The sequence below is a fragment of the Buceros rhinoceros genome, unplaced genomic scaffold (assembly GCF_000710305.1).
Source record: "Buceros rhinoceros silvestris isolate BGI_N320 unplaced genomic scaffold, ASM71030v1 scaffold36402, whole genome shotgun sequence".
NCBI classification, from domain to species: Eukaryota; Metazoa; Chordata; class Aves; order Bucerotiformes; family Bucerotidae; genus Buceros; species Buceros rhinoceros.
The window spans coordinates 17,347-41,432 of record NW_010400102.1 but is presented as its reverse complement, the minus strand read 5'-3'; the positions used below and the strand labels follow the sequence as shown (position 1 = coordinate 41,432).

The following is a 24,086-nucleotide window of genomic DNA, read 5'->3' as shown; positions in this document are numbered from 1 at the left end:
ATTTCTTCTAAAGTAAAATCCAGTTTTAGAAAATTTTACCTATAATAACTTAAAAGCTTAATAATAGGTGGTAATTTTAAACTGTAAAACTCATCAATACATAGAAAGGAGGCAGGCAAATGAGATGATATTACTATTCTGATGTGTGCTATTCCACTTGCATTTCTTCTGAGCCATGTGCAGACCCAGCTCAAAGGCAGTTCTGGAGTGGTTCATGAACAATCTCACCCCTAACAGACTGTTCTCACTTGTGTGTTACCCTTTGTTTCATAAAAGCAGAGTTGTTGCTGCAGGTAAACCGTAAACTACACCAAATTGTTTTTCTGTTAGATTATTCTCCATTTGGTTAGCTCACTAGACAACGACACACGTGCCATGGCTGGTACTACGTGTGTAACAGTGCTTTGACAGGATTTAACAACAATGCCTCCAAATGAGAAACTGAAGCCTGAAATATAATTTTCTGTAACACAGAACGGAACATTTATTCTGGCCTAGAAATATACCCGTGTTTAACAGGCAAAGTGAAGAATAACTGAAACAGATTTCTCAGCAAGCAAAAGCTCATTACCTCTACTGAAACTGTCCAGAGCACTTGGGTAATACCCTGACAAGAGTAAACAATGCAGAGAGGGCATTTTACAAGGTCAGCAAGAAAAGATTAAAATGATTTGTGGCTCAGGAATGGAAAATTTACCCTTAAGACGAAACCAAGAAGCTGAAAAGGTCATAAAAGTACAGACTAATGTTGAGGATTGAAGGAATTCTCCTGGATCTTTGCTTATAAAGATGGTTCAAGACAGCAAAGGCAAAATTCTGTTCCCTGGCCCATGCCTCAGGTAAAACATTCAGTATTATAGCATAGGGTGGAGCCAGGATGCGAAAAGCAGTTTCGCAGGGGTCAGTACAGGCTGGAGACAGGAAGGTGAGGAAAGGCTGAAGGGTTAGAGATGTTTCACATCAGGAAGAGAGACTGGCAGAGATTATGGGAGTTGTGAGAAGCTTTGGAGGGGATTTACTATAGAAAACATAGATAAAACATATTAAAAAAAAATGGAGCAAACACAGCAAGCATTCCTAGTTCCTACATATTATAGAGTACGTGTATAGCCTTCACATAACCATTAATTTTTTGGCTAAAATACTTTCCTGCTACTTTCCAGAGCCTGAGCAGTCACTTAATCTCACTATATTTTTTGAATCTACCAAAATATGAGGTTGTCCATCATATAGCAAAATCAGGAGAGCGTATATAGAGAATGTCTCTTGAAAACATCCACCTCTACCCTCTTGCACTGTGCTGCAAGACTGCTAGGGAAAACTAAGTTTTCCCTCCATTGCTGTCTTGTATTCCTATACTAATATTTTACATGTCTGTAAGCTGAAGCTACACAAAAGCACTGATTTGTTATTTTTTGCATTTCAGTTGAAACTTTGACTGATATCCAACAAAATGCAACTATCTTTATATGGATACAAACCCCAAGATAATAGCCAATCTTTTGTTGTCAGCAAAATTTTATTAAACAGACACGTATGTATGCATATACGGATCTAATAGAATATGGAGGTTGTAACTCACTGTAAATCTGGCATATCAAGTTTCACACAAGTTTTTAAAAAAGTTCTAGGGAGTTTCATATTTTTGACATAAATAGGAATCACCACACCCTTCTGCAGCACTTAGGTCAATGGGGCTATATTCTTTCCTTGCTACCGCAAAATTAAAAGTAAATTAGAAAGGCCATATTTTACAATGATGTTTTAATTTCTTTTCCCTCCTTCAGGAGGTCTTACCGTTTCTCAATCAGACATTGTTTTCTTTGGAAAAAAATCCATCTCCCTAAAGATAGTTAAGTTTTAAAGTTAAGTATTATGCATTTGTCTTTGAAAATGAACATTTCAAGTGAAGTGTATTTTCTGATAATGAATGATAATGTATCAGCTTTTTCAAGTTCACTAGTAAGGCTCCTCCTGCCATGCAGAGAAGAGGAAAGAAAAACATGTTTCTCTATCAGTTGTGCACTGTTGGAATAAACCTCTTCAATTTTTCTTTCTTTTCACCTCAGGTACAGCTTTTCACTCATCTCTGACAGTTCTCAACTCTCATCCTACTTATACATTTGCTTCAAAATGCCAGACTTGATTATTCAGTTATCTGCAGCTATCAGACTTCTAGGTACAGTTCACTAGATAAATCTCTGCTCCCACGGCTGTTAGCAAAACCTGTTTAAATGGAAGAAGAGACAAACAATTCTGGTAAATGGAGAGAAGATGCATCTACCTAGTTCCACACCTACAAAGAACCACCCTTGGGAGGATGGAAATATCTACGAATGATGCTGACATACAGTAAATATTATAATCAATACTATTAATATAATAATCTCTGTGGTGACTGTGCTGCCAACATCCCTCTTGTAAACCGGAAAAAGCAAAAGTGATTTCCTTGCAAATTATCGCTAGAAAAAATACTGCGAATGCCAGATAAATACTGAAAATGGAAAGGGAACATGCTAATCCCAGGCTTTCATACATCTCTAACTGTTGAAGCAAGAATTCATGGTGTTTTGAAGTTTCCTTCACATGATGTTTCCACTGATTTTTTTTTTTAAACTTTTATTAAAAATTAGATAGAGATTTGTAACCCTAGGGTGAAGTTGCTGATATTTTGACAGTTATGTTTGGAAATCAGGTGCAAGTAAGAGAGCACAGACTTGACTCTCATCTAGGACGATCTTTTCATAGAGTGACAGGCTTTTCTCCTGTAAATTGCCTACAGTGATAAATCCACAAACCAACAGAAATGAGTGTAAAAGTAAGCCACTGTCTCTTACTTTGCTATTGGCAAGGTCAGAGCACAAGAGATGAAAATTCTCAGCACTTGAGCCGGACAGAATACACCAGTGGAGAGAAGTGAAGATCTTAGATGCGACTCATCTCACCACACTTAAGATATTTATTTACACCTCTAAAAGGTGTAAAAAGTGAAAGAGGTCTACTCTTTAAATGCCTACAAACTTTCACCTCCCTTTATAGTTAATAGAGAAAAATAGCCATTTTATAGTGGCCTTCATTCAACTATTTTAGGTATCTATTTTAGGATGAGATGAAAATCACAGTCTGGGTATGCTTGTTTTCTCTGCTGATTAGAAAAGCAGCCTAAGGTAACTGCATCAGCTGTAGACATATGTATTTGGACAGGTGAATCCCTGCAGCCTACAGTGGCCAGAATAATTATATAAGAAAAATAGAAAATTAACAAGGATCTATAACACAGCATGTTGTGCTACTTATATAAAACTCTCCAGTTCACGGATAAAGGATCCTGGAAGCCAAATTAAATACTCCTAGTGCAGAAAGAATACAGCAGGATACAAACTGTCCAACAAATCTTTAGAATCTTAGCTTGAAAGATCAGGTGAGACTCTGGAGACACTTAAAAACTGAATGGCCATAAAGCAGAAACAAACACAGCCTATATTCACCCTTACTACTTATCTCTTTCCTAACCTACAGTCTAATAAATAATTCCTTCAGAATCTGTTCTGAAGCTACACAATAAGAAACGTGACAGGAAAAGCTGCTGTTCTAAGCAAATGTTTTTAGCTAGGAAAATAAAAGCTTAAACAAACCTCCCTTTCCTACGTGCAAGCTTTGCTTCAGTGGCCATGACGGTATGTGACAGGTTCTGTTTGAACAGCAGTGCTTGGATTTGCTGCACTTGGCTGTATAGCCAGACAGATAAGCAGCATGTCAGCAGAGAAGATAGCGAATGTGTAAAATGACATTCTGTCTGTGGTTGTGGACTCTGTAAGGACAGGTCAGGACAGCAGTGGCCAAAAGGGACTTTTCTGACTCAAATGAATATTCATCTTAACTGTAATTTTTATGAAGTCCAACATTGTTAAAAAACACCCCAAAATACAACAGCCTGTCAAAATCAGTGCAAATATGCATGCAACTGATTGATTTAGCACATCTTTTTGTCTTATCTCCTGTGAAACCCCGACATACTCATGGTAAGGAACTGCTTTTGCAATGAAGTATCTTTTAAACACATAGGAGCTTAAAACATAATTAAGCAATATTACTCAGGAGACCTAACTGCTTACTATTTGCTTGTTTGGTTTTGGGGTTTTTGTTGGTTTGGCTTTGGTTTTTGGTTATTTTTTTTTTAGAAAGAATAATTACCTTTCAAATTAACATTACCCATTAAGCCTACATATTATATTATCTTTATATTTGAAAGAGGTAAGAAATTTCAAGCTTGTGCTGGAGTGAGGGATCAAATCTCAGTGTGCCTTTCAGCTTAATCTTCTGTAGTTCTGAAACTTGCACAATATTAAGTCCACCTGACTTTAGCAATAAGTCTTCCAGAAGAGAAGGGAGATGTATCAAGTTATTTCAGAAAAAAACTGTATTTATTTCAAAGTATTTCTGTTTTTAAATAAAACATTAAATCATTTGGATGTAATGGCTAAAGACACCTTACCACTACCACAATATCATTCAACAATTGTTCCCCACCCCTCTTTGGCTACTGCTGCTTTTTAACCATGTTATTAGGACAGATATAAAAGCAGTGACTTTTAAGATTTCCCATTTTATAATGAAGATGTGGAACAACTTAGAAACTTCCGATAATTGGACTGCTGTACAAGGGATACAAAGCTAGTCTTCATACAAATCTTCATGGTCATGTTTGAAGTGGTGCACAGTTTTCCTGGACTGAAAACTACAACCGCTTATGAAATACATCTCAGCAAAAATGCACACACTACTTGTCAAAAAAGAGAAAAATGCCTCAGAATATACTCAAAATCTCATGATGCTGGGCCCATAAGCATTCTAACTTATAGGCGGCAGAGTGACTCCTGCTCGTCTTCAAAACCTCAAAGCTTCAAAAGGAAACCCTCACTTCTTTCCCATCATGCCCTCATACTCTATCAAAAAAAGGCCTAAAGAGTTTTAACCCAATGTTTCAGCACATTTTCGCTCAAGTATACAAACAGGTATTTTCTGTACAATTTTGTTACTGAAATTTGAAGGAAAAAAACAAAAAACAAACCCAAAACCACTAAAAAAACCCCGAAACCACCACTCTGCCCCTTCTCCCTGAAACTCAGTATTCTAATCTGAAGGTAATGACACTCTTGCCTGCAGACATTCCACTATTTCTACATAATAATAAAGGATGGGAAGTAAAATCAACCAATAAAGTTGGCATAACAAGGAAAGGCTTTTCTACTGATAAGCCTTTCCTTCTCCTACAGATGTGCATGAAACCTCAGCTACATTAACAGTTTGCTCCCCTCCAGGCCAACAGAAGTTCTGCCTTAAGAACAACAGAAAGGTAACTCCTAGATCTCCCTTCACTGGTGTCTTTGGGCACAGTGGTGATCCAAAGGCCATCTTCTTGGCTTGCCATGCTTCTGTATCTGAGAACAGCTGGTCTACCTCCTGGATACACCCACCAACCAGAGGAGAAGAACAAACGTGGACGGAATAACTCTTACAAAACTGCTGTACTTTAAATTGTAAAAAAGATTAAATAACTTATTTAGAACTATGCCATTTCCAAATGTCTGCAAAGCTATACAAAAAATGCTACTGCTTTGCTTCTGTCTCGTCTCTTCTTTTGAGCAAAAAGATGGTTAACACTCACTCATAGATTGATATTATGCATGCTCTGACTAAAAAAAAAGGCTATTCACACAGTAAAAATATACTAATATTATATTAAAAATCTACTTTAAACCCCAATTGGAAAAATCTTCAGGTTTCAGATTCCTCTGGAGCTCTTCCAAGTAAAAGAGTCAACTGCAATAAATAAGGTGGGAGGATAGGGAATATCCAGAATGCAGTGACCTGCTGTCATTACATTTAAATTACTCATGAGAATACAGTACTAGAGGAAAACAACACTAACTCTTTTCCCTTGTGAAACATGACTCAGAAAATGTGTGGAAGCATTCAATAGAAAAGGGTTCAGAAGCAGATCAAATTTACAATTTTCTATGTAGAAACCAGAAATATCCTAAAAATATTTTCAGAGGCCAGTAATTTTAAGTGAGATCTCAAAACAGAACATAGGAACAGCAATGCTGAGTCATTTACCTTTCAAGGTACAGCTATAAAATGTACTCTTAGAATTGAAGTGACCAACTGAATAACACCTCCCTTTTTTGATTAACAGAAAGCAGTGGCAAACTTTTCCTTGTAACTGCAAGGTAAGGCATTTTCAAGCACCTAATCTGTTAAAATTACAGCCACAATTTCATCAAGTATACTGCAAAACTAAGGCAGACAACCTTCGCATACACACCCCACTCCCTGTTACGTTGAGGAATCCCGCACCGTTCATTTTCCTTGCATACCTCTAATCTCTAGCGACAGCTCTCCTAAAACAAAGTACGTGCTGCTGCAGGATATATGAAGGGAAGAACCACATTGTCTTTACAGAGATGAAAGCACACAATAAACACTGACAAATTACCTCACTAGAAAAGAAAACACATTCCTGTGTTCTACCTTTTGTACTAGATTTTTCTTTTACTTTAATCAGCACAAGAATTTACTGGACCTTAAATATTGTATTTAATTCATTATTGTGGAAAGTGAGGATTTTCTTGCAAATAAAATAAATGGCGTAAGCCCCCAATAGCATGATGATCTCTTCCAGAAGTTAAAATAATTTATTTTTCTTAAATTAAAAAGCTTTAAATCATAGTGAAATGCACTACAGTGGAAAGGCCCTCTACTACATTACTGCACCTTATAAATAGTAAATTATATTGTTTGACGTCAAGGAAACAAATATTGCAATCCTCTGTCAACTGTGTATGATAGAAATTTCATATTCCTTATTCCTTCGTTCCTTTTCACTCTTTTAAAAAGAAGCTTTATTTATAGCTTGTTTTGGAAGACCTTCCAAAAATACCCCTTAGAGGTAATTTCAGAAATATTTAACTTTTTACAATTTAAATTTTTAACAATTTAACTTTTGCTTATAGTTGAGAAACTAAGAAAATATTGAAGAATCCTACTAACAGAAAGAGGTTTCCCAAAACAACATAAATCTGTTTTTGGATTTCCACTTACTTAAAAAAACTTGCAGGATATTTAAAAAACCCGCACATTTCATTTTATCATGTATATGACCTCATCATTTTGGCTCATTTAAAAATTAAATTACTTATATTTTCATTTAAAAATATAAATTTCCGTAATTGTGGAATTTTTTTTTCCTTTTTCAGTGCCCACTCTTGCTTGGCAGTGATCAGATGCACTACTTCTCCTTTCCATATGGCGAAAAGCGACCACCCTACTTCTGTCAAAACCAATCTTGTCAGTAATCAAGGTAACTACTGGGTGATCTGTTTGAACCAGCCAAATGAATGGCAGACATGTGACAGTGATTCGAGTGGTCATCCACAAGTATTTAAAACTAAACTGACATTGGCGGAAATGTTGTCTACCCAGCTCTGTTTCCCATAAAAAGAGAGGGATTCTGTAGAGTTTAGCACACGTACCTATAGCCCCATTATAAAGCCCTCATAATTTGCATTCACATCTGTACAAAGTACTGCACACAGCATGAGTTTCCTCATGAGAGTGGGAGAGGCAGAAGCTCCCATGCCTGAGTTTTTATCTAATCTGCAATAAGTGAATGACCCTGCCAGTAACCTGCAACATAGGCAATTTCACTCCTTCATAAACTCATGGAAGAAAAAACCATCGAGTGATATTAATTATAAAATTTATATGCCTACATCAAGATTTCTCTAAGTCACAAATCACTGGAGGCGGCACAGGATAGTCAGAGGAGCACCACTGTGTGTATTTGCCCTGTTCACACCTCTTCCTGCCCACACGCTGCTACTGGCCAGAGACAGAGCCCATTACTCCTGAAATTTATTTTGTTTTTCTTCAAAAAATAATGCTATTTATCCAAGAAGCTTCAGTTCTACTGAAGTCGCAATGCCTGCATGGTGGGATGGCATTCAGTAGTGACACAACAACATAAATACTAGTTTAGCCCTAGACAGTGATTAAAAAAAAAAAAGAAAAAAGAAAAGAAAAGTAAATTAATATTCTATACCCAGCCACTGCAGCAGAGACTAGCAGACTGTTAGTCCATTAGTAAAACCACAAGGTTTCACTTCAGCAGCTCTGAAACAGTAATGGGTTTTCCCATGAAAACTTGAAAGAAAAGGTGGAAAAAAGGTTGGAAAGGAATGCCAGACACAGCTTTGGTCAAACATTCCCATTAAATATTTTCCCATTACCCTCTAGGTTCATTCACAGGCCAATTGCATTAGCTATTTAACAAAGAGCTTTAGGATAATGTTTACCGTTCTTTACTGTTGGTCAATTTTCTAAGCCTACCAGCATTTCCTTTAAAAAATCCTTGTGAAATTAAAAAAGTAACACATTAGTAGTTTATGTTTTCTCTTTCTGTTGTTCTGATTATACATGTTCTACCACTAAACTGCTTTACAAATGCCCTCAAAAAGTCTTACTATTTTCATTTTATACTTGAAATAAATTACTAATGGTGGCTTTTTCTTTAGCAATTTGGACTAAATTCAACTTAAATTATTTTCATGAGGAATGAGAGCAGATCAAATTCTTCAGAGATAGATGCCAGTGTATTTGAGTGTTTACTACACTTGGCACAGTGTAACTTCATCTACGCAATGCTTATGAAAGAGAAAAACAGAAACATTGAAATTATGTATTTAAACACTAGATAACATACAAAAGGTAAGCAAGTATGGTATTTAGTTAGAGAAGACAATCTGAAGTCTTAGACAACATTACATGTTTATATTTAATTAAACTACCTGCTGTCTGCATTTCTGAGAGAGTGTAAGGAAGAAATGGAAACTAGGAAAGTAGTTGGTAGAAACCAAGTAATTACTGCACTGCTGAAAAAATGCTTCAATAAACTACACACAAAATACTAATGCACCAATTTATAGGCCGATTACCTTTCCAACAAAGAGCACATACTTCTTATAAAATACAAATGTCAGCTTCTTGAAAATTCATTTGTTTTTAACATGCCTTTATGTGTTTATACTTCAAACAATGAAGCAATTTGAGAAGAACATGAAAGGAACACTGATGAAAAAGCCAAAGGATACAAACAATAGAAAGAACTTGTCAGAAGTTTCAGCATTTAAGTCTCAATTCTTACATATTATTTCCATTATTTTCATTTGATCCATTACATTCAAAGCAGGAGAATGACAGTCTTAAATTTTACAACTATGAATGAAGAAAACCAGCAGCACTAAAACTCAATAGAAGTAATTTACTACAGTCTTAAAAGGCTCCATATAAATATCAGCACCTATATAAATTTATAGTATAAAATTATGAACCTGCTGAGATTTGTACACATACTTAAATTTTACTACGTAAGTGGCCCCAGTGAAATTGCTTATTGACCCCCAGTTTTGTTTTTCCAACAGCTTCCTTCTCCTGGATCTCAGCTCCATGTCTCTTTAGCATTTCGAAGCAGAAAAACAGAAGTTTACCTCTCAATATGGAGAGAAATTAATAGCAAAACAATAGTTTCTGTACTCTCCTGTAGCATTACACACCTCAGCAGGTAAATTCTGAGAATTAAAGGACCACTTTTCTGGAAGATGAGGTTAGCAAATGAAAATTTTTATTTGTTTGAACGCAAAACAGGTGGTTTGGTGAGGAATAATTCTCACGATTTAATTACTTTTGGAGATACAGGATCCACCACCACCAAGTTTCTCCTCCTTGCTGTCTTAAAAGCCCAGGTGAAGTTTCTGAACCTGTTACTGACTTCACCACCAAAAAACAGAGATGCCATCACAGCCATATCCAAAAACTTAGCTCTAAGGAGTCCAGATTCATTGTGAATGGAATTGCTAAGCTACTTTGTTTCCTGTGTCCAAGGACACAGGAAGAGATTCTATAGCAAACTAGCTCTTGCACTTTATCTTCAGTAGTTGTTTTCCTTTTCTCTGTCATGAAGTTTCAAAGTAGATGCTGAGGCATTCATATTTTGTCTCAGAAAAAAAAGTTACAAATACTTGGCTATAACACTTGTACGAGAAAATAAAAACCCACTAAATATACTCATGAGTTAAGGTTTGTTCCATAGAAGAAACAATTAAAATCCAATTTAAGCTATCTTTGGTGAAATTCTTTAGTACTATATAAAACTAATAATGTCATAAAAACTGTATTTAGAATATATGTTTAAAATATAAACAGGCATTTTTTTTCACCTCCAGAAAAAAATAAAACAAAACCACACACTTTCTGCTTTGACTTGAATTCTCCATTATTAATTCGCAAGACTACTGCCACAGAAATTATGGATGTAACAAATTCATCTGCAAATATATTTTGCTTTAGGATTAGCTAGAACAGAAAATGAGATTTCAAAAAAAAAAGTAAATACAAATGTAAATTCTCTGTAAATGATCTCCAGCACAAAGGGGTCTGGTCCGCTGTGCCAGGGAAGGCTGCTGTGATGGCTCAGGAAAAGTGCGGACAGAGAAAACAGTATCTTGAAAAAAAGCGAAAGATTTGCTATGACAGACTGCAACAACTAATGGGACATAAGCATACATTGCCATACTTAAGCAACGGCAATTCTATTTAAATTTCTCCCACTCCTGTTTGTTTCAATCTATAAACTTACTTGCATACGTCAGAGTGAAAGGACCTTTTCTGAACCATGACATTAAGCTTCTTCCTTCCGTACAATGGAACAGGAAGGCAGCTCAAGTCATACACAGACTCTTCTATATTACAGATTCATAATTTTAAGTTTCTGTATTACTGGTGAGAATGGTAATTTTGAGGGAGGGATTCCTAATGATGCCTTCCTTTTGCCATGAAACTTTCGCATTTACACAAGCTAGAGTCCACTGAAACACATTCTATAGTATCCACAAGTCTAGTTTCATGTGCCATGTCACAATATGGCATCCCTGGTATACAGAGGAGTGTACTGGAGTACACAGCATAAACAAGTAAGAATTCTAGGATTCTGTCTCACTTCACAGATCTAGAGGGGTTCACAGAAATCCTTGAGAAATGCAATGGTAACACTAGAGCAGAGATCTCCTAGTGCTTAAACACCTTGTCCAAATATTTTCCTATTTTTTTTTTAATTGAAAGGAGAGTAGCACCTCTTCAGGCCACTCTACCTCTTAAACATGGAATAGAAAAATTGCAGTAAGTCATTACCTGTACAAGGTGAAAAAAGCATATGAATATGATTTCAGTCATATTTTGAATAGCTGAAGAAAGAAAGCTAAATACATACCGCATCTGTAACTTCTATCTCATACAGCTTCTGGAATGTTTCCCGATAGAAGAAAAATAGCTTTCCACTGCCACCACCTTTCTTAACAGAGGTGCCTGTGACAACTATTTTATCATCTGGGCTGAAACAACAATCTGTCCTGTTGAAAACAAATCATCATATTGGGCAAATAGATAGTTAATGTACATGGAACTTACATAAATTGCAGTGCTTAAAAACAATCCATTCTAATTGTTAATCCTTCCAAGACAAAGCTTCAAAAAATATTCTGTCAGCTGTCTTCCAATACTACAGTTATCAGACACAGTTCACATGTACACTTAAAGCTGTACACATAATCTGCAAAACTGGCAGATCCAGCAATAATCCTCCACTGCTCAAAAGTCTTGTAAACTTTTCAACATGAGAAAAAAGTACTCTCAAATCTTGCTATTATCATTAAGTAAAAAAATAAACCAATCATGAAATGTGATTTTGCTGATGACACAATGCAGTGTTTGTTTACTTCTCCTCTATGCTACAAATGGTAGACAAGTTTGTGTTGTCCATGAACTTCCTTTCTATCTTATTTCAAAAGTATAAACTCTCCAAAGAGTTGGATTTGATTGTGCTACAATCAAATAGCTATAGAAATGTGGATAATACCAACAAAAATATTAAACACAATACTTGGCAATATGCAGTACGATATAGTATTTTAGTACCAAAGAACACAGTCACCAGCACTTCTATCATCGTAACCTGAATTCACACCATGCACCTTCATGTCATGTCTGCTATTTCTACTAGCTGGAATAAATTAAGAGTACTTACATTGGAAAGAAGCTGGGCAGTCTTTCTGCTGAATTAAGAGGCTTTTTAAATTGTCTAATATCCCATATCTTTAAAGTATCATCTCCTACGAAACAAAAGGTACAAAGGTTAGCAGTAAAGAATTTAAGTCAAGAATTTAGACATGCAGAAAATCTCACCCTCTTATTCAGACACAAAGAGAACAAAATGATACAGTAGAAGCATTCTAAAATGGGTATGATTTGGAAGTTTTTTCCTCCCTAAATAATCATGAAAGTGTAATGCTGCACTCCAGTAGATCATAAATTTCTCTTCAGTGTCTCAAGTCCATCATGGCGATTCCTCCTACCAAGAATTATTATTCACAGTATAATCTGATTTCCCATCACTAATTTATTCTGTGTTTGCAAGTGTTGATACTTCACTGTTATGAGTAAATTTAACTTTAAAGATATGAAAGTAATTAAAATGTTTCCATGGATGGTCTAGATCAAAAACTGAACACAGTTTACGCGTCTGGTTTCTAGCTGCCCTGAAAAAAATATCAGGAAGAATGGAAGGGACATGAAGTCTTCCCCCTTCTTTAACAGACAGGGGCCAAGCCCCCTGCCTACACAGGGGGGCAACCCCCTCTGTGCAACCTTGGCATGGAGATAGGCCCTGGCATCAGTCAAAAATCCTCGGGGAAGGAGGGAAGCAAGCGAATCTACACTCACAACCCTCCACATCAGCTTTGGCCATAAATGCTGAAATTGAGGTTACATTTAGAGCCATTCTCGTCTGTGTTTGATAAACATGGTGTGACTGTAGGCCAGTAAAAGTCAGGTTGTTTATTCCTTTTCAAAAACCTATGGCATAATAACAAAGCAGGAATAGGATAAAAAAAAAAAAAGAGAGGATAGTTATTCTCAGATCTACATCTCTGCTATACACATTTCCAGCATGAGAGGTACAGATTTTGAGCTTTGAAGCACCTCACTCAGGCACCTAGACATCTTGCACTTGACATCAGTGCCTCAGTGCTTTTAAGGGTATAAAGAAGGAATTTCAAGCAACAATTCTCTTTAAAAATTTCCAGAAATTAATTTCAGACAAAAAGTTACAAAATTTTCATGACCTAGGAGGGAAAGGAGGCAAGTAATTCACAGACCTGCTTCCTTCCAAAGCACAAACTTTGCAGGGAAGTATTTTGTGGATTCACAGCCTTTGAGATCAAAAGCTTAAAGGAGGCCTTGGAAATAAAATGTTAAAAAAAAAAAAAAAGAGAGTAACATGCTGTAATAAAAACTATCAAGGCCAGCAGTACCCTTCACAGGGAAAGCAGTAATGTGTGGCCTCGTACATCATGTATGTTTATATTAAAGACTAGGATAACTCCTTACTACAAAATATTTTTAAGAAGTGGACAACTTAAATAAATTATGTCTAGAGCAAAGTAAATTTCTGTTCATTGGGAAGCTAAAAAATGACAAGAAAGAAAAATGTTGAGTCCCTATTTTGAGAACATCTATATTTTTATTGTTTCCCAGTAGACTCCATCCCAAGCACTTCAAAGCATTTGGTCCTGTAATACGGTCCCTTTTCCCTTACACCTCCAACAACAACAAAACAAAAACAACAACAAAAAAAATCACTTATCAGTGAGATGCTGTATCTAAAGCACCAGCACTTTAAAAATATGCGCAAAGGATACCATTTGGACACCCTGCAAATCTCCTGGATAGGGACAGCTCTAAGGCTAGCAGCCAAGGCTGTTCTGTTCCCAGTGGAATGAGCCTTGACATGATCTTCAACCTGTAGTCCTGCCAGGCTTAGGCAGGAGAGATACAGTCAGACATTAACTACATTAACTATAGCTCTTCTGCTAACAAGAAAATGTAATCCACTGGTTTAAAAAATTAAGACTCTAGAAGGACTCAAAAAGATGTGGTTGATTTCAAATCAACACTGTCTTACACTGTGCAGAAAGGGAAAGGGAGAAATGCTAGTAGAATGGCTTGGCCAATGATATGAAACCCTTACATCTTTAAGAATTTGCACAAATTCACTTTTTCTAATGAACATTTTTCATACTGCAAATACAGTATCGGTTCCTGAATCTAATCTGCATTTGGAGTTGAAATAGCTGTCACTAAGAAAACAGACATACTAACTTTCCGCAACACCAAGGGTTTTTTCCAGTATTATCCCAGCATCAATGCCGAAGGGGCTTTACAAGAGCTGTAGCAGTACCAATTTATTTTTAAATACTTAATAGATGGACAAACTCAGTTACTCTTAAATAAAAACATATAAACAGAAGTTGTGCAGTTCAGCACGAAGCATTCAAAATAGTCCACTCAGATAATTCAGTAATTTTCTTGATGGTAGACTTCTTTAAAGCCTGGTAGGATTATTTAAAGCTTTTACAGCATTTTTAGTACCATTTCAAACTCTATTCCTTGCCATTTTAATGAGAAGGATGCCAATAAACAGGTTCTAGTCTGATACCATCAGGTCAGACACCATTAAGCCAGTGGTATTGAGCATGGGATTTATCAAGGCGTAACAATCAGGTCCTTGAAAAGCAGTCTTTGCTGAGCCAGGTAGGCAGTCTGCAAAGAGCTCTTGTCAAAATAAGGCCAACTCACTGATATTACAAAGATTTCATCTGCTATTTTTTCAGAAAACACCAACCAGGTACAGACAGAAAATACCAACCAGACAAGTACACGGATGCAAACAGGCCCAAAATGACTTCCAGAAACTCAAAAAGCCTGAAGTCAGCAACACCACTCAAGAAGCTCGTAGTTTAAAAAGCGAGCCCTGTATTGAAAGCAAAGCTCAAGGACAAGAATTCAGAGATCATTGGGGAAAGGAAAGAAATATAGGAAATGATAATTTAAAGAAGGAAATACCCCATAGGAAATGCATGACATGACACGGCTTACCAGGAGGCAGCCCCAGAATGTTATAAACCCTGAGCCTTTCTGTGAAGGCTTGTACTATGTATGTGAGGACAGGCACATTACAGAACAAGGTATGTGCTTCTGCATTCCGCACTAGTTCTGCAACAGCTAAAGAACCACATTCAGAGGCACCACAAGCCTGGGTCACAATCACCTGAAGCTAAACGCCTTGGGAGAGAAGTTGCAAACTGGGGATTCTACATTTAAACTTCAGAACAGCTTTCACTATCACCTGCATCCATACCAGCCTGGACAAATATTTAAGTGCATCATTCCCTCTAAACATACGGAAGTCAAGGATCCTGAAGACTTTGAGAGAGCCATTTCCGCTCCATGTGTTACAAATAGTTGACTATGCCTATTAAAGCAAATGAATGCATTTTTGGTATTGTTGGAAGTGAGCAACAGCACACAGATCCCGAAAAACATTACCTGACGTAAAACCATTTGACTTTTAAAATGTGAATGTTTGTATTCACCAAAAATAACAAAATCTTATTACTCTACACAAAATAGGAAGTTACTATACATGCTGCTGCATAATCCTTGAATATACAGGAACTCTAACGGCTATGACGAGACTCATGGAATTTGTGAAATCATTGCTTCATAGTAACTCCATAAATTCTGTAAATATGAGGCACAAAAAAGAGGTTTTAAAAAATTCTTATAACGGGACCCCAAGTTCAGTCCTAACGCTTACCTATTCTTTACTGCTGAACTAAGAAAACGTTCCCCAAACACTATCTTCACTGTACTTAGAAAAATCACTTTCATAGTTACAAGTGTGCAAAAACATCACTTTCTGAAATTTCTGTCAAGTTATTACCTAATACCCAACAAGAGTAAGACTGGGAACACTCATAAGCAGTTCCTCAGCTTTTCGTTTTCCCTTGTGATTGCAGCTGAGCCCTGCCTCATCACTCTCATATATCCAACACAGGAATCCACATCAGATGCAGGAGAGTCATTCGGGCTTTCAGTGAAAGTCCCCATGCCCCAAACAACTATCCTCTCTTTGATTCCCAGCACTTGGCAGGTATGTTAATCTATGAATGCTGGATCCACATCTGCTTTTGTTGGTATTCATCCAAAGCAAAACTCATATTAAAGCACTCACCAGTCAAGTCAAAATAAGGTATGAATCCTCCTTATTCTCTAGCAGAGTGCACAGAGAGCTTCTTTTTTTTTTTTAAATACACTAGACAAAGGTAGCACTTTTATCTGCACTAAGGGGCCAAATTTCCGTACAGCCTTACATTCCGCAATCAATCAATCAACATTTTATACAGCTTACAGAAGAGAGTGGTAGATAAAATGTTAACACAACACAAAATCTGGAGGCAGATGAGGAAGAGCAGGCAACCAAAAGCGCCACATGCAATAAATATAAGCAAAGGTCATCTATGTAATCTACATTCACAAATGTGGAACATAAGAATATGCAGGTTTCAAGAAAGCACTAGTGAATGTTCCTCACATAAGTGGTATCCTTGTTTGCTGTTAATATTTAAAAGCACACAGAGATTTCTTTTTAAATCTTATGAAGTATGCCTGTGTAAATTTTTTAGGGTGCAACACCACTGGCAGACAGATGCAGCATTTCCCTTAGCCAAGAATGGAAAGACAGATTGTTCTCCTACTTTCCAAGAAGAACGTTTCTCAGCTAGTAAGTGTCTGGTTCAGAACAGACCAGCAAGACTCAAGAGTTTTTACCTCAACCACTTGGGACTCACTCATGGTGACAGAGTGGCAGTAGAACTCTGGATCCAGGAGACTGAACAGCAATCAACTAAGTGCAATTGGTGTGTCCTATTAAGTCTTGGGCTGTGGAGGACAAGCTTACCATGATCCTATTCTGAAAGACGTGATGTGGGAAACACAGCGATTGGAATCTTAGAAATGTGGCAAGATATACAAAAAGGTCAGAGAGGTAGCATCCAATAGCAGCTGCATATCACTGTAAAAGCCACCAATGCCACTCTACTCCTGAGGGGAGGGGAAGGACACAAAACAATTGCAAGCTTCACCGCTTCACCCTTTGGCTTAGAAACACATCCCATCTTTCAGAGCTTTTTCTGTCTACGAATACCTCTATCCTGGTGTTTTGTGTATGTAACCTCATTCTAAGTACCAAACTGACCAGATGTCCTGTACATATCTTAGGCACAAAGTTAGCCAACATTAACATACTGCTTCTCCCCAGGCCTGTTTATTTGGCCTTGGGGCCATGCTAATGCATACACATAGCTTCTGGTTCAAGCTGGTTTCCACCCAGACAGCACAGATTGTATGCTTGCACCTGCCTGCAAAATACTGCGTAGACAAACCTCTGTAGAAAACCTGTTTTAGGCAGACACACCTAATACTGGAGTGAATGAGTCTTCAAACACAGCTTTGCCTTCTCAAGACCTGTCCTGTTATCTAAGACATTTTTTATAAAAAGTTTTCTCAAGCTTAAAAAAAAACAAGCATTTTTTTCCTGTTCTGCAGATGTTTCAGATATTTTTGCCATTCAAGTACATCTTGGCCACTCACTTCCAGTCATCACCACTTTATGTTTGTAACAAAAATTCGATAAAAAATTCTAGTTAGAACAGAAAAGGGCATTGCATAAGAAAGCTGCTTGAGGAATTAGTATCTCCAGAACAGAGATACCGTTATTGAGAGAGTAATCTTCCTGGAAAGAACTAAAACAAAACTGGTCTCATTGTATTTTTAATTAAGTTAATAATTTCCTTTTGGTGTATTAGTAATGCTAGACAAGAAGACGGATCAAGAACTGTGTAATACATACAGCAAAGTTCTCTTAAAATATTCCTTAACGGCTGTAAAATGAGCCTTGAGGAACACAGGATTGCGTGGTATATCAAAATAAAAGATGTAAATTGTGAAACACTTCAGGTTTCAATCACTAGTATCCGATCTCATTATCTTATCTCAGTGTCTCCATAACATTTGACGATGATACTATTTAAATGGTTTGTTCACAGAACCATTTCCCCTGTTGAAGTTAAAAGTGCCTTCCCCTATTGAAGTGTCTTACATTCAACGCATCAAAGCATTCTTCCAATCACTTACCTCCCCTGCTGGCAAGGACAGTACCATCATAGGAAAATGTCAAGCATGAAGTGTCAGTGCCTGGAGCATGGGCTTGCCTGCAGTGGAACTTTGTGTGCACCTGTTTGACAAACAAATAAAACATAAGAAAACTTGCACACTTCAAAGTGGAACAGATTTCTTTATCTCATTTTGTGTACTTTGCTGCTATTCCTAAATTTAAATAGAAAATACAGTAGTTTTAGCAGGTACAAAAGCTGAATATTTCTACAGCCTTTTAAAGATGTTAATGTTTCACAATAGGCTTTCATAAAAGAGCCTGAATGCAAAATTTGATTTCTTCATTGTTTTAATTATACAGTCCACATCGACATAACAGCAGCGCTCTTGGAAACTTCTACTAGCATGGAATAAAGGTACCTTGACCAGTAAGAGAACAAAATACTGAGCAGCTGCCTAGTGATTACTATCCAATTTATACAATAAAAGAGACACAGTTCTACGGAATAAAAAAGGATGTGATCACAAAATGCAAAAACATAAAATGAATTTAGCTTTCACAGGAATCCTCAGTTACTGTATCTAATTTTTGACTACCCATCTTCCTAAGGCTCTTTTTCGGGTATTTTGTATACAAAAGACCCAAGTTAGTAATTACTGTTTACCCTTTCAAATACTTGTTCTTAATTTGGTCCAAAAGCTAGAGAACCTGTGTATAATGACTTTAATAATGATTGAAAGCGTATTTTGATGTGCGGATTTAGTCAAGTTTTGACAGGAATCATGTAATTCATTCTCTCCACAAATGACTCTTCAACAAAGGACGATTTCAAACACCAAGTAGATGTTTCTTACAGTATTTGGAGATAGAATGTAATATCCTACATTTAGCCAATAGAACTTGTTTTGAAATTATTGTCACTTCTAGTCAATTGTGCATATTCTGGAGAAACTCTCTGAACAGAGTCCAGTTTATAACTGCATGTTTTTGGTGGGGGTGTTTATAAATACTAAGAAACATATTTTATGCATCCAATTATGTAAGGTTTTCCGAGTATGTGGCAACATGTAAAGGATAACCTGTGAATTGTCTACCAGAAAATAAATTTTCTGTAATATTTGTTGTACATTAACAATTAAAATTATGTATTTTCTAAGAAATACCATGGACACTTGCAAAAGCATCATAAATCGTTAATAATCATACCTAGAAAAATGACAGAAAGATTACAATATGGTGTTAAGCGATTTCAAATAAATTAGGAAAACTTCATTTGGTATCCGTAACACTTGTGTACTCAACAATCCCATCCCTCCCTAGCAATGTCACACTGACATACATGTATTAAGATAACAGTTTTTTCATTTTGCTGTCCAGCATGGCTTTTTTTTCTTCATTTAATCTTCAATCAATATGAAATTCCCTTCTTTTCTTTTGCTTTAGATACAAATTAAAATAAAGAAAAATATTTGGGCTCCAACCAGTACCTTTTATTTTATGTTTTACTAGTAAAAAATCCAACTATCTACATATGGAGATAGACAGACAGATAATAGTCAATCATGTAATGTCTTGGGACTGTTGTTATTTTCCAGTGGTCAAATATACTTACTTAATATAACTTTGTAAATCCATTAATCAGACCTAAACTGTATTCTTCAGGAATAACACAGCTCACCTTAAATATGTCACCCACTACAGAGCCTTCTCAATGAAGTACCTATACTTCAACCAATTCTTACCCTTCTTCAACTGTCCCACAGAAAAAGAAACATAGTAACATACAGACATACAAGACTGACATTATTTGCTCCTCACTCACAAGCAAAAAAAAAAAACCCAAAACAAACCCAGAACAAATTTAACCCACCTCTAGCCAACTTCAATGCCTTAGGATTTAATGTAAAATGAGATTTCTCGGAAAGGGACAGTAGCATTGCCTCAACAATTTTGCATATCTTTAGAAAGAAATTTGCTCAGTTTACCAGTAAAAAGATTGTTTTCCTAACTTTGAGCTCTGCAAGCTTGCCCTCCATATATTATTCTGCGAAGCAATATAACCCTGAATTGTAATACTAAATCAAATACTCTAAAATGATCGAAGGTTGCTCTAAAAATGATAGAAGGTTGAACAAGAAGTTTTCATATATACTGGCAAATGTTCCTTGCAGTTTTCAAAGAAAATAACGTGTTTGGCCTCTGGCCTTTTAACAGTTTTACAGATGTCTAATACTGCTAACAAATCATTAGCAAAAAAACCTGTTATCTGAATGTTTCTTTCTGGAAAGACATGAAAAAACAGAACTAACGTACACAATTCAAAAGTTTGACTCAGGAAGGGAAGGAGAGAACACTAAAACACTAAAGATGTAAAGATAATTAGGGCAAAGTGTATCTACATTTCTTCCTCATTACCCCTTGCTTTTTGTTGTGGAGGTTGCTTGCTATTACAGACTACTAGTAATGTGCCACACAAAATTTGCAAGTTCATCAGTCTTTAAAATTTTTTGAAGATTTGGTTATTTTAAGAAATTCTGCAGCAATACACTCTGTATTCTGCAAGGCTTTCTAGCAAATAACTCCACTTACGCAAGTACTTTTTTTCTAGCTTTGTATTAACATATATACTTTTGCTAAGCAACTACAGCTGACTGGACTTGTGTGCTACATGAAATGACAGGCAGAAAACAAAAAGCACATGTGAGAAAGGACGTAGCTGCATGTATCAAAAAAACTAGGATAGGAGATAAATGTCAGGGTTTGCAGTATCGCCACAGTACTCAGAGAGGATGAGAACAAGAAGATAAAAGGAAAAAGGACTGGGAAAGAGGAGGAAGGTACAGGGCAGCAGCATCAGTAATAAATATACTTTGTAAAAATCTGGGTGGATTGAAGAGGACCAATATGGGAAATGAAGACATGAAGTATTTATAGCAAACGAATGATCTACAAGAGAACTGCATGGCTAGAGTTCTAGGAAAAGTAGAATACAGACCTAGTCAGTTTGCTCACCTCAGAAAACTAAGGCACTTCCATGAGAAAAACATGTACTTCACTAATGAAATTTTTGAACTTTCTAGGATACAATATTTCACAGTAAGTCAATACTTTCCCAAGATTATAATGTTCCCCCAACTTTTTTCTTTTAATGAAACAATTAATATTCCAGCCAAGACATTCTTATTCCTTCTTGTTCCCAACGCCTTCAAGTTTTTTTTAAAAGCAGAGGCAGTAAATTAAGGAAGACTGGGGGGAAAGTGAAATCTACAAAGATTATTACATGAATCTTTTCCTGTAGTACAGTTGCATTACAAAATCTCTCTCATTTACTAGTGAACACAGTCAACCATGCAACCACAATCATGCTTACAGCAAAAGAAACTCTATCCAATACTGAGTGTATCACTAGCAATGTACAATCCACTCCAGTGTGCTCCAGCACAAGGAAGGTGTACTCTGAAAAGTGATGTTCACTTCTAGAGTGAACTTGCTTACTTGCTTGCTTACCCATTGTTCCCCCTCTTTGACATCAAGGAACATTTCCAGCACTCCTTGAGAGAGCTGGAAATTGGGCTTTATGCTTTTTTCAAACACGAGGCAGAGGGGCAGAGATGCCAGACAGGCAAGTCCCAAACCATGTATGGCTGTTTGAGATCTAAATGGGTGACTTCGCCCAACTAAGATACTTTCAGCAAAATAAATTAGCTGCCACTGACAATATTCAACTGCAACATCTTTAATAAACATAAAAGCCTTCTAAGAATAAATTATTATCATAGGCCAGTTTCAAGTGACAAAGGCATGAGCTATAAAGCTGCAAGAAGAAAAGAAACCAAACAAACTTTTTTTTTAGTCACAACTGAGCAAAGCTGTGTGATTCTTTGTTGAAAGTGATCCCATCAGAGACAGCCAGCAATTTCGGAGCTGGGATCACAGCTGACAAGACAGATAAGTTCTCAGGCCACAAGTTACATTGTCCAAATGGCTATTTCCCCATCCCCCCTTCAGTCATCTCTATTGAAGAAAGCATATTTGCTTTGCTCTCAGTTATAATTCAGAAAAGAAACATAGCTGTTCTTTCTTGGTTTAGAATATCACTTACAAATTATCAGGTCTACACATGCCAGCTGAATTCAAGAATTTCTCAACTTTTTGCCTGAATAGGCAGTTGCAGACTATATCAGATGCTTTCCTTAAGTCTCTGTAAACATGATCCCTGGGGTTGCAATTTATGTGACAGTTCTTCAATACCACTTCCCGTGGTGTAGAAATGGATGCTGTTTCACTAATGACCATACTGATGCAAAACAAGATTAACTTGTGAAATTTGAGGGTTTAGTGTTTACATAACTACAGTTACGTGATTCGTTACTCTTCATGATTTTCTAACTCAGTGGCATCTACATGTATCAGGAGCAGACTTGAAACACTCCTTCCTTTCTCTCAATTCTAATTAACCAACTATTAACACAGCAACCTAATTTTACTAGGCAATTACTGAATAGATAAGACTTTTTAAAAAAACATTCTTCAGTTTTTCTTGAGCAACTGTAGTCCAATGAAAACCTACATAACTAGAAAAAATTAGAAGATAACAGCACTATAACTGTTTTTAAAGTTTAAAGAATCATGTATTGTATCACAGAAGTATGAAACAAAATAAAAACACAAGTGTGAAATACTTAATCAGAAAACGTTGGGCTGTTACAGAAAACAGGATTCTTTAAAAAAGCCATACAGCAGTGTAGCTAGTCAAGCTGAAAAATCATTTAGTATTTTGTTAATTGCAATTGATACAAAAAGTTGAATTTAAATAAAAAAAACATTTACAGAGAAGGCACTGAGGCAAGGCACTTGATACATTTGACTCTATGCAGTTTTTAGATAACACAAGAAAGTGAACAGGCTGGCTTGCCTTAGAGATGTCTACAATGAGAGAGAGGTGAGAAAGACCATCCTATTTGCCCCTGCTTCCTTCACCACTTAGAGCATTCAATTTATAAGAATCTTGCTGACCAGAGAAACAATTTCTTGTTGTTTAAGTTAATTCATCAAGAAAGATTTTAGGAAACCATTTTAGAAAGATGGCTTCTTAACAGCATTGCTAAATATTTGCCTAATGGTTTGAAAAAGAAACCCCAGCTGAATGTTTGACTGCACTGTCAAACTTTGCATTTGAGAAAATAATCTATCTTGGCCACAAAACCGATAAATATTACTAATAAAAATAGCTTTTGGAAACTATTCAGTTGGCTTCCTTTGGGGGTTTTTTACACTGCATGAGAAACACGTACGAGGATGTAAAAGAAGTTTCTTGTATCTTTTCATAACTTATCTAACCCGTCCCATGCTAGCCTAGGAAATTTACGATTTTCTTCCTTTTTACAGTCATAAATATGGCTTCTGTAAACAAACAAAAAACCCACTTCCTTTTGCCTCTTTCAGAAAGAAACTAATCACTCTTAGACTTGTCCAGCCAATGATGGTATGCCTTCTAGAAATAATCAAATCTTCAAATAATCAAATGTTATTCTGCAGAAACTTCATTAAAAATTTCGGTAAGATATACTAGAACCCTACCGAAAAGTCCATAGATTGCTTCAAACTCACCTATGTCAACAGCTACGCAAACTCCCCTATGCAAACAGGTGTTTCCTATCAATTAAAAGTAGCCTTTTGCCTATTGGCAATTAACAAGCAAAAATATAAAACAAGTAAAAATAACAGCTTACTGTTTAAATATGAGAGGATAGAATTCCTTTGTTTGGAATTAATGTCCTTGGTAATGTAAAACGGTAATGTAAAAAAGTCCTAACCAATTATCCACCAGCCTTCAAACAGGCTGCAATATCTCCATACCCATTTGTCTCAGTAGAGACTCCTTATAGAATTTGTCATCCTGCAATTAGCCTTCTCTTCTACTGTTCAAGTTGCTTCAAAGTTGTCTTTTCTCTTCTTT

At 36.4% G+C, this 24,086-nt stretch overlaps 1 protein-coding gene across 1 annotated transcript in view; it reads right to left on the bottom strand.

Moving 5' to 3' along the window:
• The window catches only part of WDR70 (WD repeat domain 70), a gene marked incomplete at its 5' end in the record, with an annotated part of 52,607 nt that overhangs the window by 16,601 nt on the left and 11,920 nt on the right, over positions 1 to 24,086 (bottom strand). Inside the window, 3 exons of the mRNA XM_010131742.1 lie at positions 11,327 to 11,465; positions 12,140 to 12,224; positions 18,148 to 18,247. Of these exons, the coding sequence (XP_010130044.1) occupies positions 11,327 to 11,465; positions 12,140 to 12,224; positions 18,148 to 18,247 (324 nt within the window). The remainder of the gene's footprint in view (positions 1 to 11,326; positions 11,466 to 12,139; positions 12,225 to 18,147; positions 18,248 to 24,086) is intronic.